This window comes from Temnothorax longispinosus, chromosome 10 (genome assembly GCF_030848805.1).
Source record: "Temnothorax longispinosus isolate EJ_2023e chromosome 10, Tlon_JGU_v1, whole genome shotgun sequence".
NCBI lineage: Eukaryota > Metazoa > Arthropoda > Insecta > Hymenoptera > Formicidae > Temnothorax > Temnothorax longispinosus.
In genome coordinates, this window is record NC_092367.1 from 16,225,175 (window position 1) to 16,243,769 (window position 18,595).

Consider the following 18,595-nt stretch of genomic DNA (forward strand, 5'->3'; position numbering starts at 1 on the left):
GCGAGAGGGATGTACGGAGTTAACACTATTGTTTCGCTTCTTTTTTTTTTGTACCGTCCGTCCCGCAGTCGATCAACGCGTTAAACGCAGCGGAAAATGATCTTGCTATTCACACCGGCGACGTTGAATATTGTAGAACAGATTTGATTTAATATTATACCAACATATTTAACAAAAATCGCACCAAGCTCCAAAAATAAATTAATTTCTCAACATGGCATTTTTTAACTCGAAATTTTTCTCGTCAAAGTTTTAATAATACACCTATTGTCGTCTCTTAACCAAGTTATTGGTTGGACAAAAATAAGTCTTAGTTATTTAAAGATAAAAAATGTGTCAATAATATGATAAGTGACAAGAGGCTGTTCTTCAAATAATTCCAAATGGACCTTACTTTGACAGAATCTTGATTTGCGATTCAATAATCGAGAACGTTCAAGTAACTAATAAGCAATTACGTGGCCATTGTCGCGAGAGAATCTGAGATACGTCGGGAGGGAATCATACATCAACGAGCACAAGGAAACGTAATCACGGCCGCGGCGTCGTCGATTTTTAGCGCAAGAATGTCCTTTGGAATTTTATTCATTTCTCTTGGCCGCCTCGGACTCCATTGGAGAAGTTTCTCTCCATCCCTAAACGAACAAAGCGCATAATTCATCGGCCATAAATCCACCGGCGGTCACGTCGCGGTCCTCGCAAATCAGCTCGCCGAAGTTCGCGAAATAAATTGCGATTCCACGCGGATTGTTGGAATTTATGATTATGACGCTTTATACACGCCGGTGCCTCTCTCCCACCTTTCAATTCATTCTCGCCTCAACGATTATTTTGCATGATAAAAAGCGAACAGGAGTAACGTTTCGTTTTATTTTAATTCTCCATTGACGCGCGGACATTATTACAAAGAACAACAGTTAAACCTTTTCGACAAAGAACTCACAAATTTTTAAGACATTTACAAGATATAAATAATAAAAAAGAGACTAAAACTTTACAATAAAATTAATGCGATTTGTTAGCTAAAACTTGAAAGAATATTCGTAAATTACAATTTACTGAAAAATGCCAAAAATAGCATTCGAAAGATTTTATACAAATTGAAGGAAAGGTCGCGACTCGGTGATCGCAGAAATCGTGATACAGAAAACTTTATTCGTTAGCATTACGTGGTGGGACGTAAATAAGTTGAAAGCGTAAGCTTTGAGGTGGAAACCCCGAAAATGTGGACGCGAAAGTGAAAAGTAAAGTTGGCGAAAGAAAGAGCTTCGCTAATGGCGCGTCTTCGGAGTTCTGCTTGATTTTGCCGCAACTTTTATGTCCTAACGCATCGACCCCTACACAATACATTTCCTTCTCTTTAAAGTAATTCGTTCTTCTTCGCAGCCAAAGCCCTGTATTTTAAATCACGTCAAGAATTCGTCAAGGTTCCCGAATATCGACGAGACGAAAAACGACGCAAATTAAACGAGCATTGCTCCAAAATTATAGCAACATTCCGTATACAAACATACAATATAATTGTATCATACAATCATATAGCACAGTTTCTCAAAAGATTTCCAAGCTTTAAATAATTTCCATGTATTCAATTATTTCACGACTAAAGGATGCAATATTTAAATTTCCTATTTTTCGTTTACTTCGCGTAATTATGCAAAATGCATCTGTTAGTTACAATTTACGATATAGTGGATAGCTTGACGCGTGTGATAACTTGTCGAGAGATCAATTTCGTGCTCGAAAGTTCAAAGGAAGCGAAGGAAGCCCTTTCATACGATGAGACAATTATACAGGAAAATATTTTCGGGGATATCTTCCTCGCTTCGTTACGGCTGTATAAACCACCTAACGCTAATCGTCTTTTCATAGACCGTGTTTAAAATCCTCCATTGAAAAAAATTGTTCAACGGCGCAACAGCTGGCGCTCGATAATTGCCGACTCCGAAAAAAAAAAGAGAAAAAAACGAGGGGTGCTGCATCGAAGGTAACGTTCAATAGCCTACACATGCCGTAATTACCGACCGACCAGCCAATAGTAGCCTATCATTATCTATCTGATGTCTATCCTCCCGATAACGCACGATATGCAGTCCCTAGTAAATTTCCTTCGATTGAATTGCGTTTGTAAGGCGTAATCGCAACCGTCGTTCGCGAAACTCAACGTACAAGCGTACAGGATTTGTCCATCTTTTCGAAATGTCGTGAAACATGTGCTTATATTCGGTGTATCCCGTTGTACTGTAACTCAAATAATTGCGTACATAATAATCTACTTAATCTTCTAAAGCATAGCTTTGAATTCAACAATCGCTTCAATTCTTTTTGTCATTTTCGGAAAATGTAACTTATAGCGTTTTTCACTGGCAGAACTGGTGCGCACTCAGTGCACAAGTAAAATGCAAATATTTCGATTGATAAAATACCCAGTACATATTTTACCAAATAGTGCAATAAAGAATATTGAGGATTTCATGATTTAACCCGTTTATATTAAACATACACTTTATATATATACGTTGGGTTGTGTACGATGGCTTTAATGTGCACTGAATGCGCACCAGCTCTGCCAGTGAAAAACGCTATTAACAATCTCTGCTAGAGATTTGTCATCGAAAAGTCGAAGACATTCCATTCATCGCGGGTTATAATTCCATTGTTATAATCACTAATGCGATTTATGGTTTTCCGTTTGGCTATTCATTGTCAGTCAGCATTGCAATTTGCTACAGATTATTATAATTAGAAGAGAAAAATCCATAGAATCGGCATCCCGAGACTGTGGATTATCCTCAAAGATTATCCTAAAAAAATGCGGCAAAAGAAAGAGATCGAGTCAAAGCGATTCGGTATTTGCCTTGCGATCGGCCAATCACTCGACCGGGGATCTCACAGTCGCCGAAAGGCCAAACCCGTTGTTCGACATGGCAGACGAATGTTCGCGAGGCTCAGAAAGACCCGTTCGCGTTCCGGTGATGAATAAATTCAACTTTGATGTCCCAATCATCGCGCGACGCGCGCCGACCTCGTAATTAAAATCGAATTTTCGGGACGAATCGAGGAAGAGCGAATCGATCTCGCTCCGATCAACGGAAGAGAGAGAGAGAGAGAGAGAGTGAAGGGAAAAAGAGAGCCTCGTCAGAAAACCCTTGGCGCTCGCGCGAACCGGATTCTGGGAAGTCTTAAAAGCAGTCGCCGCGACTCTCTCTTTTTTTCTTCTCTCCCCCTCGCGACGCGGGGCCGCTCTATGTACCCGCCTCGGTTATTTTTGCGGGATAACGAATTGCAAGGGCGCGTCGTGTATCATATTACGGAGCTCGGCGCGATTTCCACGGTTAACGCGTCTCCGCGTTACACCGTATTTTCGTCGCCCCGCCGCCGCGCCGCGCGATAAAGAAACTCCGCCGGAATTCCGCGAGTAAGTATACGTGTTTCCCTCCGCTTGAATTTTGCAGGTAAATCTTCTCCGACATCGCCAAGAGACGACCGCTCTAATATAATCTAACGGCGTTAATTCAATTATTCGCCAACCGGCGACTCGAAAATCCGACGCTACTTGACTTGACGCGTCTCGCTTAATCGCCCGATCGGGAAACGGAAAGATCAGAGACGGCCCGGGCCGCCGATAACGAGATAATGTGACCTAATAACGATAAGATCCGCGCCGATAAATCAAGCCCCGTATCCATCCGAGCGTAAGAACGTCTGCATAACGTGTCGTCGAAAGAGTTAAGCACGTTAAAGAGTTAATACGTAAAATACGATCTCGTCCCCGGGGGTGAATTGAGATTGACGTGAATTCGTTAACTGCGGATATCAAGAGCTCGCTCGACGCTCGATCGTAAGGAGCCCCGGCTAAACGAATCGCTCCTCTAATTGTAAGCGCGTCTCTAAGCGCTAAATGCGCAGCTTCCACGTGACGATCGGGATCGAACGCGATCGTTTCTTATCGAGACGAAAGTTCAACTCTTCGCCGAGTTCTTTCCTCCCCCGTTCAAATTGCTTCAATGCCACTTGCTTCAATATGGAGGGAAGCGCGCCGCAGTTCACACGATCAAGGGATACGAACACGATCGCGCGGAGAATTTTGCGAATGCGATTATTTTGTACATGAAACTTTAGAAAATGTCACTCACATGAGATGGCCTCCTTGGGGATGTCGCTGAGCGGGAAGCCCTGCGCCTCGAAGATCGGCCTGACACTGTCGCACTTGAGCCCGGCGGCGTTCACCATCGTCGTCGTCGCGAGGACGGCCGTCGCGACGGCGACAATCCACAGAGTCGTCATGGTACTCGTCATTCTCGCGGCGTCGCGTCGTCCACCTTCCGCGCGCGGAAACGGAGACGCGTAAAAGCGGGAACGGAGCGGAGCGAAACGCGCGATCGACGGTGGGGGAGGGGGGGGGGGAAGCGGAGAAAGGAAGACGGAGCACCCGCTACGATATCCTTCGAGCACTGCTACTCGCGACGACGGCGTGCGGTCGTTGCCGGCGGCGAAACGGACGCAACGATGACACTTTTACGCGGCTCGAGCATTCGCGTACGCATCCGCGCGCGCGCCCGCGTTTTTTCCCCTCGCGATCGCGAGCAAGGGAATTGTCGTCGGGACGATGAACCAACCGGGCGGATATTCCTCGTGGATCTCCGAGTCGAGCGAGTGAATCGTCGAACTGTGGATATGTATCGCGAGACACTCCGGAACGAGAACCGACCTCTTCGTCGGCGCGAGACGCACTGACTGTAGACTGTAAGCTGTAAGCGTGAAGCGAAATGTGCGCGGCCGGCGCGGCGGCCGGAGCGGTGACGAATGGCGCGCGGCGCGCCTGCGCCGGGACGGCGGGATGGTAACAGGTTTGAAACGGCCAGTGCCGGCACCCGGCCTCCCCGCTAGTGGCGCGCCAGTGCTGCCAACGGCGAGAATGTATCGATCGAACGGGTAACGTCGATAACGTCGCGCGATTATCGACCGTCTGTAACATATATCGAATAAAATGAGGTTGATAAATGTTTTAATCTCTCTGCGTCATTTAAAGTTTAAAGTTTAATTTAAATTGAAAAAGAGAGAAGGATCTATCGTATATAATCATCATTTGCCTTAAATTTCTTTCGCGAATAAAACGCGTCTTAAGAGAATTATATTATTAATATATTTATAATTGTTCTTTCTTCTTATTATTATTATAGCGTTTACATAAAGATCATACGTACTGTTGCAATTGAAGTTTTAACGTTTCTAATTGGGAAACTTGGTTTAATAATTCGGTTATTTGTTGCTGACGTTGATCCTTAAATCACTCAAATCATTTTCATTATTTAATCGAACTTTCTCATACTCTTGTACTTTTAGGCTAAGCTTCTTTTATTTTCTTCAATTAAGTTTTGCTGCTTAGATTTTAATGCTTCTAGCTCCTTTTGCAATTGAAGCCTACAGTGTTTCTTTATCTTCCGTAACGTGTCTTTTCAAAATCAAACGTGCCTGATGCTCTTTTAGCTGTTGGTCCAACGTCACAGCTTTATTCTCTTCAGATTACTGAAATTTATGAAATGATTCTTGCGTCTCGCGGCATATCTGCTCGCACTCTTCCTTCATATCATTTATTTTCATCTGCAACATACATTTAAATAAATATTGATATTCCACTTGAATTTCTTTAACGGTGATTAGCAATGAAATGTTGGGGCAATTCATCAGAAAACAATGTACCATGACTAATGTTTCCGAAGAATCTCCATAATTTGGAAAATTGGTAGGTGTTTCAATTACGTTTCTAGATGTTTTGGCTAAACTTCTATTATTATTACAATATCCTGTCGCATTGGCACTATTATATCTAATGATCTACGATCAATGCGCGGCCACAATTTTATGTTGAAAAAGATATTCACCGATCAGGAGCTCACTGATATCAAAAGAGTTCGCCGTCGCTCGACTTTAATAAGAAACATTGTTAAACGAATCGTTTCTCCAAGTATCACGTCTCTCATTCGTATCCTGCACGTTAAGCGCTAAATGCACAGCTTCCACGCGACGACCAGGATCAAACGCGATCTTTTCTTACCGCGCGGAATATGCGATTTCTTTTACCCCGACAATGTTGCGTGTAAAATACACCCCACGCGAGTAATTACGTTGAAAAGAACTACGAATAATGTAGGATTAATAGCGGAGGGAAAATATTTAATATTTTAATATTTTTTCAGAGTATTTTATTTTTAAAGTTTTATTATACTTTTTTTTACGTAACCATTCCATATTCTATAATAAAAATGTATAATTATGTGAAGAGATGTACCTGTAAATATATATACGAAAAACCATTCTTGCTCTATAGCTGCCTCTTTATTTCTTTCCCTTTTTCTCTCGTCTCTTCTCTTCTCTCTCTCTCTCTCTCTCTCTCTCTCTCTCTCTCTCTCTCTCTCTCTTTCTCTCTCTTTCTCTCCTTTTCTCTCCCTTTTCTTTCTTAACAATAGCTTAATACTATTCAGATATATCTGCAAGTAAAATATAAGTATAGATCAAACTAATTTATAGTGGACGGTTTAGGAGCAAGACTTAAATAAAAATTCCATCACGAAATATTAAAAGACGAAAGAAATCGTTTATGTGGTTGTATATAAGATTGTTATCAAATTATATTACATTTTTATCAAATTAGATTATATCAAATTACGTAAACAATCATATATTCGCTATTTGTACAATACATTTTGCAAGAAATCAGAGATCAACGAGTTTCTACTTCGATATCGAATATCTGCGTCATAATAATTACATCTCTTTGTTTATCTCTATATAAATATATAATTTATCATTATTTTATCAATTTATAATTAATAATTGATTATATCATTGTTAACAAGAAGAGATAACATCATACAAAAACGATATGATCGCGCTAACGAGATATCAATTGAATGCAGTTATGCAATAAGGAATCAAGCGCCATTTCCGTGTGTTTTAGTTCTGAATAGTTCTGATTATACTGATTTTTGTTCTATATTGTGGATAAAAAATTTTCTAAAAACGCAATGAAATTGTATTTGATGAGAATTATTATAGTTCATTATATTTGAGATAATGTTGGCGCAGAATTTTACTTTTGTTACGCGAAATTCTGCTCTTATAGCAGAATAAGAGGTTTTGGAGTTGGTTCCGCATTGCAGAACTGCGTTATTCAATTATCAAGTCTACAATAAAAACCGCTGGCTGCATAATTGCAATATCAAAACTATACGCGACAATGGTATTCGCACTTGCATAAACTTTGAAGGCACGACAAAACTAATACGAGATCGCACTCGTTAAAGGCTCATTACGTTCCGGACGGAATAGCAGGTGCGCACAGCCACAATGTCGGTAATGCATATGCAATGGCAAACCGTTGAAATTAGATTCTCGTTAGATTGCATTTTGCCACTGAGTCGGGAGATACTCGCTTTAACGTAAAACGGTGTACCGAGTTTTCTATCGATCCGCGTGTTGTTTTATTTCAATAAAAACCTATTGCTGATTGATACGATCTGGCATCCGATATCAAGTACGATATCACCGACATGCAGAAAAAATAAAGCGTATAAAAATAAAACGAATATTCATCGTTAAAAGCTGATGAAAATCCTATTTATACTCAAAGTTTTAAAATATATATCAGCGCGCACAAAAGGAAAAATTCACATGCTTTTAAAAATACTTTTAAAATTGAGCTCAATAATTCCTGTTCCAGGATTAATCCAATATTATTCAATATTAAAACACGAAAATAACGGCACTCTGTTAATTATTTAACTCATTTTAAATTATCTTTCATAATTAATTGATACTCGATTCGTATACCGATTATGGAGGCCAACAAATGTAATAGATTTAATGTTGATTTTTCGTTTTTCGAAATAAAACCGAAATGTCCCAATTGTTTTCTTCTCATTGCATCACAGTTATCAAAATACAAAAGCTCGCTGTTTATCTGGTGTAAAATATTGGCAAATAAAAAATGGACGGATTGCGAAATTATTCGATTTAGCCTACATATACGTGACGGTGCTGTGACACAAGGGGCAGGCGTTTATGTTAACAACGTCGCGTTCCGTTGCGACGTGATGTCGGCAAACGGTGCAGATCCACGCGATGCTGAGGTCCATGAGCGGTTTGCCCGAGACGATGCAAGCCGGGAATCTGGTCGAGCAATTCGGGCACGTGATACACCAGTCGGGCACCAGAGTCTCGCAGTTGACGCATTCCGCCTTGTTGTTGCGCGAGTCCTTCGGGGTGTGCTTCGTGAAGATGTCCACCGCCAGTTCCTCATATTCCTCTTTCTTGGCCTCCGAGATCGTCTCGAGTCCTTCCAATTTTATGAAGGCCTTCGAGCAGGTGGCGAACGCGTGATTAACGGCGCTCGATAGCGCCAACAGACAATAGATGTCCTCTACTTCCAGGATATCCTCGTAATCTCTCAGTCGCAGGGCGGTCTTCATCGCGGCATCGAAACTGCCGTCGTATAACTGTCTATGCGCGAGCAAAAGGAAGTGATACGCCTCGGCGCCCCGCCAGGCGTTTTCTATGATCCTGGTATCTTCGTTGCTTTCAGAAAGACCCATGACGACGTTACTGCGGCCGCCTTTTATCGCCGGAACGCTGTTGATGTGGTCCTCGATCAGCAGGGCCGCGAGAACATATATCTTCTTCACGCGCAGGGGATGCGACTTGGACCTGGCTTGCTCCTCGGCGAGGCGAAGCAACAATTTAGCCGCTTCCAGATTATAGTTGGCCTTCTTATACAATTCGATCGCCTGTAGACGCTTGCCGTTCGATAACAGATGATTGGCGTACTTGCTCAGCAATTCGCCGATTTGTGCCATCTTGTAAGTCTTCGCTAAGTCGACGGCTTGGTCCCAGTGATTCAGACGCACGCACGTATCCACGGCTAACTTTACGTCTCCGTATTTGATGTAAGCCGCAACCGCCTGCGGGCACATTCCCACCGAAGCCAGCATCCGCGCCACAGTCTTCAAAATCGGACTCTTGTCCGGCAGCTGATCCACGGTTGCCGCCAGCTGAACGAAATCTTCCAGTTTGTAGTAGCACTGAATGAGTCTCTCCAAGTTTCTACCTTTCTCGTAATACTCCTTCGCGTTCTCCCAGTTCTGTCTCTCGGCGAAATGATCGCCGATCTTGTTGTACGCGTGCTCCATTTGCTTGTCCGAGCCGCCAATGCCCATCTTCATCAGCTGCACGACCCGAAAGTAGTCGCCCAGCTTTTGGCGTAGCGCGACCGCCAGGTCTCTCCTGTCCATGTCCAGATAAAGTTTCTCGGCCTCGTCGTAATTGCCGAGGAACGCCGCGACCTCCGCCTTCTTCAGCTGATCGTTGTGCACGTTCTGTAGACGCTTGATAAACTGTATACCCAGGTAATCCGTGCAGCGCACCATAGCGTTCTCCGCCGTTTCCAAGTCCAGCTTCGTCAACGCCGACTCGGCCAATAAACGCCAGAGACGCGGATGCGGATTGTCTTGGATAAAATTGTTGGTCTCCTTCAGACCCACCTTGGCCAGCAGCTCTCTTGTGTCTCTCAAAGATTTTACTTCCAAGTCCACGATCAAGTCCTTTCGCATGTCGTCGGACATCAGCATCAGATCGTCCAACAGAACGCAGCGTATCTCCAAGTCCTGAAACGAGCAAATATATCCAGAGCAAGCTATAGGCTCCTCGGGGTCTAGTCCTCTCAGAACGTACATCCTGGTTTTCTCCATGATCGCCAGGAGTGAGGGATTATCCCGTGCCCAGCACATGGCCCACACGTCCTTCCTTTCGAACTTGGATATATCCTCGCTCGTGTCCGTGTCTCGCGAATCGGGCGCCTTTTGCGAATCCAGATCCAGCATAGTAAGAATACCGTTGGTGTCCAGGATAGAAACGCGCGTGGAGTCGCAGTTAATAGCGAGTCTATGTAGCCTGCACGCGGTATTGTATCGGTTGACGAGCGTTATCTGTGGCAGAGAGTACCGCTGAATCATCCCCGAGTCCCGACCGACCAAGAGAACCTTGTCGGTGGCGTAGACGCAGCAGATCGGATCCATGGTGGCCTTCGTGCTAATGGGGGTTTCGAACGAGCCGTCCTTATCCAAGTCCTGGATAACTTCGGTCACGCCGGTCGGCGTCTCGTCCACGTGATAGATCTTGTACTTGCGCATCCTGCTCGGGTGCAGCGTCGAGTTGCGTGGCGCGCGGAAGTTCCACACTAGGAAATTGTTCTTCGACGCAGCCACGACCATGTTGGCGGTTATGGTGAGGTACAACGGCTCCAGATCCAAGAACTTGGAGTCTATCGGCGTGGCGATGGTGTTGCAAACGAGGAGGGCGAACTGCTCGGTGACCTGAGTGGGATCGTTCCTCACGGAGAGCACGCAGTGCTCCCCGTACGAGGCTACCGATATCAAAGATCTCACGTACTTGGTGCAACATGTGTTGCTACTCGTGTTCCAGAACGTCACGCAGGTACCGTCCTTGCCAACCTTCTCGTTTGTGAAGACGACCGTGTTGCTGAAGTACGTCCATTTGTAGTCCAGACGGATGTTCGCAAAGTATATGTGAGAGTCGACGGACAGGGCGACCCGGAGAGACCCTTTCTCCCAGGTGCAACACGTTACCTCCCGTCCGGGTATCTTCAGGGTCCTCATGTGCTCGCCGAATGGCGTGTAAAACTGTATAACGTTCATGTCCTTCGTTTCCCCGTTAGTGAGCAACGGCATCATGCCCGTCACCGCCAAGACTGAGCCGCAACTATTCCAGTCGCACCACGAGGCAGTCAACCCGGTTTCCATCATGACCGGATTGTCGTCGCTGGTGTCCCGCATCAATAGTATCCTACCGTTGCGATAACAGATAGCTAGAGTAGGACAATCCATGGCGACGTAGCCGTTTCTTCCATCGTACCACTGTAGGGCCACTATAGTTTGGTGAAGGGAAGTATTCAACGAGGGGATGTTTAGTTTCATCAGAAATGTGCCTTGATTGTTGTAGAGATGAAGCTCTCCACTTTTCAAACCGAACAGAAGAAATTTTCCATCTGGAGACCACTGTACGGCAGAGAGAGACACGTTTTTCAATTCCTTACCCCAGATTCTGTTGCCGTCGACAGATCCGACGATCACAGCTCCGTCCTCGTAGACTATGCATATCTTCTGGCCGTCGCAGCTCCACGCCATGCCTCTCACCACAGACTTGTTGCGATTGTTTATCATTTCTTCGTACCACGAGCCCTTGTACAGCATCCAAACGATAATAACTCCGTTCTGATCGCTCGAGGTCAGCTTCTGATGCTCCTCGTTCCACGTCACTACTTGAACGTGTCCGTTGTGACCCTCCAGAGGCTGATTCATGCTCAGATTGCTCGCCGCAGCCAAGCCTCGGGACTTTCCGCCGCTGTGCGATCCGCTGACATTGGAGTCTACTCGTAACACCTTCAGAAGACCATCCTCTCCTCCCACTGCAATATACCCGTCCTTCTGATTCCATGCTATGCAGTTTAATCGATAGTTGTTCGGTATGGAGATCTTCTTGCTCAAATAAACGAACATTGCTGGTTTATGTCAGCCGCCCTGGAGATCTTTCGCAGAACTGACGTAAAGCTCTAAAATCAAAGTATTTAATTAATGACAGAGCACTGTGTGTGAGCTTGACGGGATAAAATTTTCTTACATAGCCAAACGTGTGTGGTTTACGGGCAAAAGTAGGGAATCAAGAGGCACATTTTCATGACAAATTCTATTTTACATTGCAAGAAAACAAGTATTACCGTGCCTTATCGCGGAAAGTAACATTCGAGGCGAGCTGTCAAAGCTGTCACGTTCCTGATATAAACACCTGTCAAGTTTACCTTAGCAACGAGAGCGACGTGCATAGCAACGAGAAACTGTGCGCCATCTAAAAATTGCGGTGAGACTCGCTTGATGCATTTTCCTTCTTTCGGAATCCACAGCTGCTAATGTCCATTTCTACCAATATGTAGATTAATTTAAATATTATTTTAAATCTCTAGCTTTTGCTTTTTATTCTTTTCTAATTCCATTTCTACCAATGTAAATTAACTTTAATGTAAAAAAATAGAAGGTAAATTAAACCGAGATTAAAATTAATCTGCATTGATAAAAATAATAAATTGAACAATATCAAAATCGATTTGAGCCGTCAAATGTAAATCGTTTTCTTTAGAAGATGTAAATACTTGTAAACAATTACTTTCTGAAGCGTTAAATATTTCGAAACAGCAAGTGTTCCACAAGCATATATTTTCTTTAATTTTTGGTAGAATTTCTTATAGAAAACTACATTTCCAGTCGCTGTGGAACATAACCAAAAACATAGTATGTACACACGTTTGACGTTACCCTACCCCTTGTAAATATTTGTGGACATGGCGATGTAGTTCAACGTACGCATTTCGTTCGCGTAAAGGCGCCAGCGGACGGATTCGTATATTTCGTTTACAGTGCAGAGGATTCAACTGCGGAGAAATGTAGCTGCAGAGAACGAATTTAACGTATATGCAGCCCCGTCTGTTCCTGGCTCTACTCTCAACGTTAGCTGACATCGATTCCTGTCGAGCCTGCCGAGAAAAAAAATTCGCAGACTCATGACGAGGGAATCTCACGATCGCTAAACTGTGTCTCTATTCACGAAATCGCGAAACGTAACTGAACGTAATATGCGTCGCGACCCTTTCGCGAGACAAGGAATTTCGAGGCATGGTTCTGAGACATGGGAAATCCCGATAGGTTAGGAACTTCACTCGTGAGTATCTAGGCACTGGCACTTTCGCGGAGATTCTAGGCCTGTTCTTTTCAGTTGAACTTACACAGTTCATATTTTTTCTTTTTTTTCTCTCTAACATGAAAAGAAAAAGAGAAAAGATGAATTGTGCAAAAAGTTTAGCTAAAAACAACAAGCCTCTCATTTTTACATTATTTATTAGGGCCGGTTGTTCCAACCTGTTGGTAAGCTAACTAATAGTTAAATCATGTGTCTATCTTTGTCCAATGTAAAGGATAAACAAAGACATATATGATTTAACTATTAGGTAGTTCACCAAGAGGTTGGAACAATTGGCCCTTTTAGGGCTGGTTGTTCTAACCTATTGGTAAGCTACCAGAGCTACCTGATAGTTAAATCACATGTCTATCTTTGTCCAATGTAAAGGATAAACAAAGACATACATATGATTTAACTATTTAGGTAGTTTACCGACAAGCTGGAACAACCGGCCCTTAATATTTCGCTCGAGTATGAGATTAACAGGAGGATAGCTTTCATACGTTGCGACGGTTTTGCCTAATCAATGAGACAGATAACAGGATAGAAATGACATTTTGTAGGTGCAGACTGGCTTGTATTCGAGCGGACGAGCGCCTCGTTAGACGAAATTACGTGAGGGAAGTAAAATGATGCATTATAGTCCATGGATTCAACATCAGCCTATACTGGATCATCGATGCTGCGTGCCGTACATTGATATGATGCCATCCTACCAGGTTCACGATCACGAGCGTCATCAGCTGACCGAGGAGGAAACCGAGCAGGCTGGCGAGGAGGCGCACGACCCAATGACACCTGCCACTTCCGGCGAACGTAGCTCCAGCGCGGATCTATTCAGATTGGAGTTTGCGGCGTCTCAGTGGTCTAAGCTCGTCTCTAATGCAGAAGGTCTGTTTACGAAGCTTATGACAAGTAATGTTTTACCACATACCGATCAGGATCAAATTGAGCAATGGCTGTGCATGAAGCAAGAGTACGAGGAATGTATAGCCAGCGACGAGACCACCAGTTTACAGGGATGCGCGGAGAACGCTAGAAGATCGTTAGAACGCATAGAGGAAGTAACCGAGACCGATGAGAAAACGGACGAATCTGGGAATCAAACGAAGCTCAATCCAAATTGCACCTCCAGTTCTGAGAGCGAGCTGTCCGAAGTTGATGATGATGATGAAGAGGACGAGGAGGACGAGGAGGAGGACGACGATCAAAGCGATGTGAGTTCAGAAAATCCAGATTTTCTAGAGAAGCTGGACGAGTGCATGAGCAAGTTTAAAATAGAGACGGATGAAATTGTCGATTCTATAAAGGATGATTTTAGAGAAGCAAACGTTGAGATTATATCTCCGGTGACGAGATCCGTAAATAATAATTATGTACCGGTGTCTCGTCCTGCACCGACGAGAAATCCAAATTCCAGGAGAAACTCAATGCTGCCTGGTTCCGATATGTGTAATGAAGTCTTAGCTTTTAATGACAGCCGGAAATCTTGCCAAAATCAAATCCTTGAAAATCGCATCCCGGAATATATCAATCCGTATATATTGGATAATCGCGAATCAGAAATAAATATTAATGATAATATCATTAACGACAATTTCGTTGCGATACAAAATGGCAATTCACCCGATTTATTGTTCGAAGTTCTAAAGAACACGGAAATATCTGAACCTATCAAGGAATTGAAAGCTCTAACGCTAAATAACGAGGCGAAACAAACGCAAGTGAAGAAAATTCAATCAAATTTGGATGGAGCGCATAAACGTATCGAAGAATTGCAGACGACAATTAAGATTAAGCAACGTTTTATTGCAGATATGATAAAAAATTCCGATACGCGCAGTAGCGCGAAGCAGAGGTTCCAACGTAAACGTAGTAAACTGGAGGAGGAATATTACAACACGAGAACACAATTAGCACAGGCAGAAAATGCATCTATGTACAAGGATGAGGAAAGGACACACAAGAAAGAAATTGAATTAATGAAAAATATAGCGATACATTATGAGAAACGAATGATGGATATAGATATGATAAAGCAAATAGCGGGCGACTCTGCAAAGAAAGTTTTGGAATTAGAAGCCTCGTTAAATACATCGAAGAAGCAAATGGACAAATTAAAGCGCCAATTGAAGAGAGAAGAAGAACGTAAGAAACAACTGGAAGACGAGCTGGCTAAAGATCAGCAAAAGATTCGTGAACTTGAGGAGAAATATAATCTGACTGCGTCCAAGTTGAAGGAAATGCAATCGGAGAGCGAGGATGAGAAACACAATACGAAATCGAAGACCGATTGCTCGGACAAGATGAAGAATTTGCTGGACGTCAGTGCGAGGATATCTCATCTGGACCACGTTCTGAAAGAGAAATCTATGGATCTAGAGAGAACCGCGGACATGGACGAGAAAGAAGCATTACGGCACGAGATTAGAAATTTGAGGCGCACTCGGGACTGTCTGGTGGATGAGAAATGCGATTTAGACGAGAAGTTCCAAAAGGAGAGAACCCTGACGACGGTCGAGGAACGTAAACTGCTAGAATGCGGTGAGACCATCGAAGCTATCGATGCGATGATCGAGCACAAGAACGAGATGATTTGTGGACGGAAGGATTTCGATGAGAATCAATCCCAACGCGAGAAAGGCGAGAGAATGCTGACGGAACGCTTGAAGAAACTCTCTCACGGTGAAATAATAACGTTATTTATGAAATATTTCCGCAAGGTAATCGACTTGAAGGAGAGTTCGAAAAGTCTGGAGATTCAGATAACCGAGCTCGAGGCTCACATTGCGAATCAGGATTGGCGGCTGATGGAAGCCGAGAAACGAATGATCTTGATGCAGAGGCAGTACGAAGACAAGCTGCATCACGTGTTCAGGCACTTTGCGGAGGAGACGAGCAGCTCCGGTTACGAACGACTGGATAAAGATTCCGAGCTTGTGAGATTCAAAAAGGAGAATAGAGCGCTGAAGAAACGATTGGCGGACGTCGAAGCTCTTCTCAAGGGTACAACGCCACCACGTGCAGCTAGTCCGTGCAGAGCTTTGCAGCAAGGATTGAAACAAATCACGCCTAATACTCGATCGACGACCAAAGTAACGAGGCAGCGAAATAAACTGATAATTCAAAAGACGACTGATTGCGACAAAAGGAAAAAATGAGTTTGTTGATGAGTACCGGCTTTATTTTTTATTATATATTTACGGACGATTTGAATCTCTTTTATTGTACACTCGTTTTATATATCACGTCTCCGCACAGTATTTTGTCACAGGTATTCACGATAGACTGTACAAAATCAAATTTCTTTTTTTAACGCAGCCTAGGTCATATGTAGATCGTAATGTGATAATAGTTTCTCTGCGTGAAGCAATTACCTCTTCTGTATTTTTATAGGAATATATTGCTACATCTTAAAGATACAGTATATTTGTTTATCAGACAACTTGAAAATAAGTTTGATGATAATTATACTCGTTAAGGAATGTATTCTCGGATACGAATTTAACTGCATGCAAGTTATCCATCTTGTATTTATTATAGTAGTTCCAAGCTCATATAATTTAATATCTAGATGTAATATCTCGCGCGCGAAAGCATATTTGCATGCTCAAGATGGTATTATTTCAGCAGTTGATGTAGCAAGTGTCACGTCGACGACGTAATAGGATACGGTATGATCGCTTCGTTCTGGTTTACGCGACAGGAAAGCTTAGAGGCTTGTGAACGAATAGCTGACGCTCAATTGCTGTGTATTAAACAGTGTATATTCTAATTAATTTCACAGGCAAGCGGCTTTTGAATGACGATGGATGACAGTCAGGAAATTACACCGTTGTACTTGGAATTGAGCTATCGAAAAAATGTATCGAAAATTATTAGTCTGATTAGGATATATTTGGATTCCTGCAACACGGCGGACTGCTCAATCGTTGTATTTCTTGGACACGTCGATAACAATACGCATATCTCGCTGCACCCCAGCGATTACACGTTTATTTAATACCTCGGCTATTTAATATCGGTCGTATTCGAAAGGAATGTTTGATCTCCGTATTACTAATTCTCGCATTACCGAAATTTTTGCTATGCACAAAGAAATCATGACGAATTTTTTTTATACTCTTATATTTGGAATTAATTTTTTGTATTTTATTACGGTGTTAAATATTAAACTGTTAAATATATATTAAAGGACGATATTTAAACCATTACCTTGAGTTAAATAACATTTTTAACTACCATGTCTGTGTCGAAATTTATTATTTTAACACAAAACGGTATTATTTTAACACTGGTTTAAAATAACATTGTTTTAGTTAAATTAACGACATTGAGTAGGAGCAGTGGCAACCTATATCGTTAAAAATGACTCATATTGAGTATAATTTGACACTACGAATGTTACAGTGTACGTTTCGACGAAATTGATGTTATAATTTCCCGTCAGAAAATGTTTTGTCTGTATTTTTTGCTGAATCAGAGTTAATAATCGTCAGGCGTGAAACAGTCTTGATTTTCAACATTATCCACCGATCATTATGATTCTTGATCTCGGCTCGATAAGATCGTATCGATCCACTTCCGACATATAATTTATTGTAATTTTGTAAATAAATTAAATATTATGCAACTCTCTTCCAGTCGAATAATTGATCATCTCCTGGACACATTGATGACCCATAAACAAGAGTTCTTATGGAAAATTACCGTTCTTCCTTTGCATATATATATACACACACTTTCGAAAGTTGGCTTTCGTAGATTAGTATCTAAAAAACAACTTTCATAGATTTGGACTTACATGAGCGAGGATGAAATAGATTTATATGTTTAGCTTTCTAAATCGGAATAAATCTTATCGCGCGACCTTTTCGTATAACTTATATATATGAAACGTGTCGAATGTCCTCTTACTCGGGAATGTTATACATTACAATGCGAGAGATGGTTGCTTAATTTAATATCGATGAAAGTTAGATCTCTTGTCAAACTTTTTGAAGGAACGTCAAATTTATTACTAAATTAATGACCGAATTAATATTTAGTAGATTTCGAGCATGCGATATATCTGCCAGTGATGTTGTAAAGCGTTTCACTATCAAAGTGTTATCGGAGTCGATGCGGCGAGACCGGATAAATGGAAATGTAAATGGACCCCCGCATCATCAATCGCCAAGATTGACGAGTCACACGATCGCGTTCCGATACGTGATGTGCAACTGCATGTATCGCATAACGTTATCGGCACCGAATCGTCGTCCTAAATTCTCGCCTGTTGAGCGCCGAGAAGCGTATTTCACGGCACGATACCCACGAATTGGTAACCACATCCCGAAGACGCGCGTAATCTCTCGGCGACGCGTCGAGTTTGGTATTTTGACGATCGTGCACCGATCCGCGACCAGTCGTAGTACCTGGCACCGTTACGATGCCTGAATATTGTAACAAAGTGATCCAGATTTCGGGAGAATTCGAGACACTGCTGCAGCATCAGATACTATAGCGAGTTTCATCGCTTTCCGGTCGATTTCTTCGCACGAGGAGATGCTTAGGGTTTAGGGCGACCTGCATCTATTCCACGTTATTCTTATCGCGAAGAAGCCAAAAAATAGGCCGAATTCTTTCGTATTCAATAAATAAGAACCTGTACCGTGATCCTGATATTACAGCAAGATCAAATCGCCCATCGACTTTCTACGCTTATAACTTTTCTCGGGTTTTTTCTCCTGCGTCCTCACCAAAGCCCTGGTCCTGCGATAAATTTGCGACTTAACGATTTTACGCGATC

The 18,595-nt window shown here is 42.7% G+C and overlaps 3 protein-coding genes across 5 annotated transcripts in view; 1 reads left to right on the plus strand and 2 right to left on the minus strand.

The window, feature by feature from the left end:
• Nucleotides 1-4,778, minus strand: part of Dlp (glypican dally-like) — a 133,669-nt gene extending 128,891 nt beyond the window's left edge. The window contains exon 1 of the mRNA XM_071789689.1: nt 4,137-4,778. Coding sequence (XP_071645790.1) covers nt 4,137-4,299 — 163 coding nt within the window. The 5' untranslated portion in view covers nt 4,300-4,778. The remainder of the gene's footprint in view (nt 1-4,136) is intronic.
• Nucleotides 4,779-6,377: 1,599 nt separating this feature from the next.
• On the minus strand, nt 6,378-12,498 carry Oseg4 (intraflagellar transport protein Oseg4). 3 transcript variants are annotated; one of them, XM_071789973.1, is made up of 3 exons: nt 12,389-12,498; nt 11,873-11,990; nt 6,378-11,626 (listed from the first exon to the last, which is right to left on the minus strand). In XM_071789973.1, the coding sequence occupies exon 3, from the start codon at nt 11,571-11,573 to the stop codon at nt 8,022-8,024; it is 3,552 nt and encodes a 1,183-aa protein (XP_071646074.1). In that variant the 5' UTR covers nt 11,574-11,626; nt 11,873-11,990; nt 12,389-12,498; the 3' UTR covers nt 6,378-8,021. The 3 variants fall into 3 exon arrangements, with proteins under 3 accessions (XP_071646074.1, XP_071646072.1, XP_071646073.1); XM_071789971.1 differs by having other exon boundaries at nt 11,792-11,990; XM_071789972.1 differs by lacking the exons at nt 11,873-11,990; nt 12,389-12,498 and adding an exon at nt 11,695-11,848.
• On the plus strand, nt 12,365-17,442 carry Cos (kinesin-like protein costa). The gene is made up of 2 exons (XM_071789974.1): nt 12,365-12,786; nt 13,368-17,442. Exon 2 carries the CDS (start codon nt 13,434-13,436, stop codon nt 15,963-15,965), a length of 2,532 nt encoding a protein of 843 aa, XP_071646075.1. The 5' UTR covers nt 12,365-12,786; nt 13,368-13,433; the 3' UTR covers nt 15,966-17,442.
• Nucleotides 17,443-18,595: the final 1,153 nt, after the last annotated feature.

Excerpts from the sequence above, each read along its gene's own strand:
- Oseg4 (XM_071789973.1), bottom strand. The coding sequence starts at position 11,573 with ATGTTCGTTTATTTGAGCAAGAAGATCTCCATACCGAACAACTATCGA.
- Cos (XM_071789974.1), top strand. The coding sequence starts at position 13,434 with ATGATGCATTATAGTCCATGGATTCAACATCAGCCTATACTGGATCAT.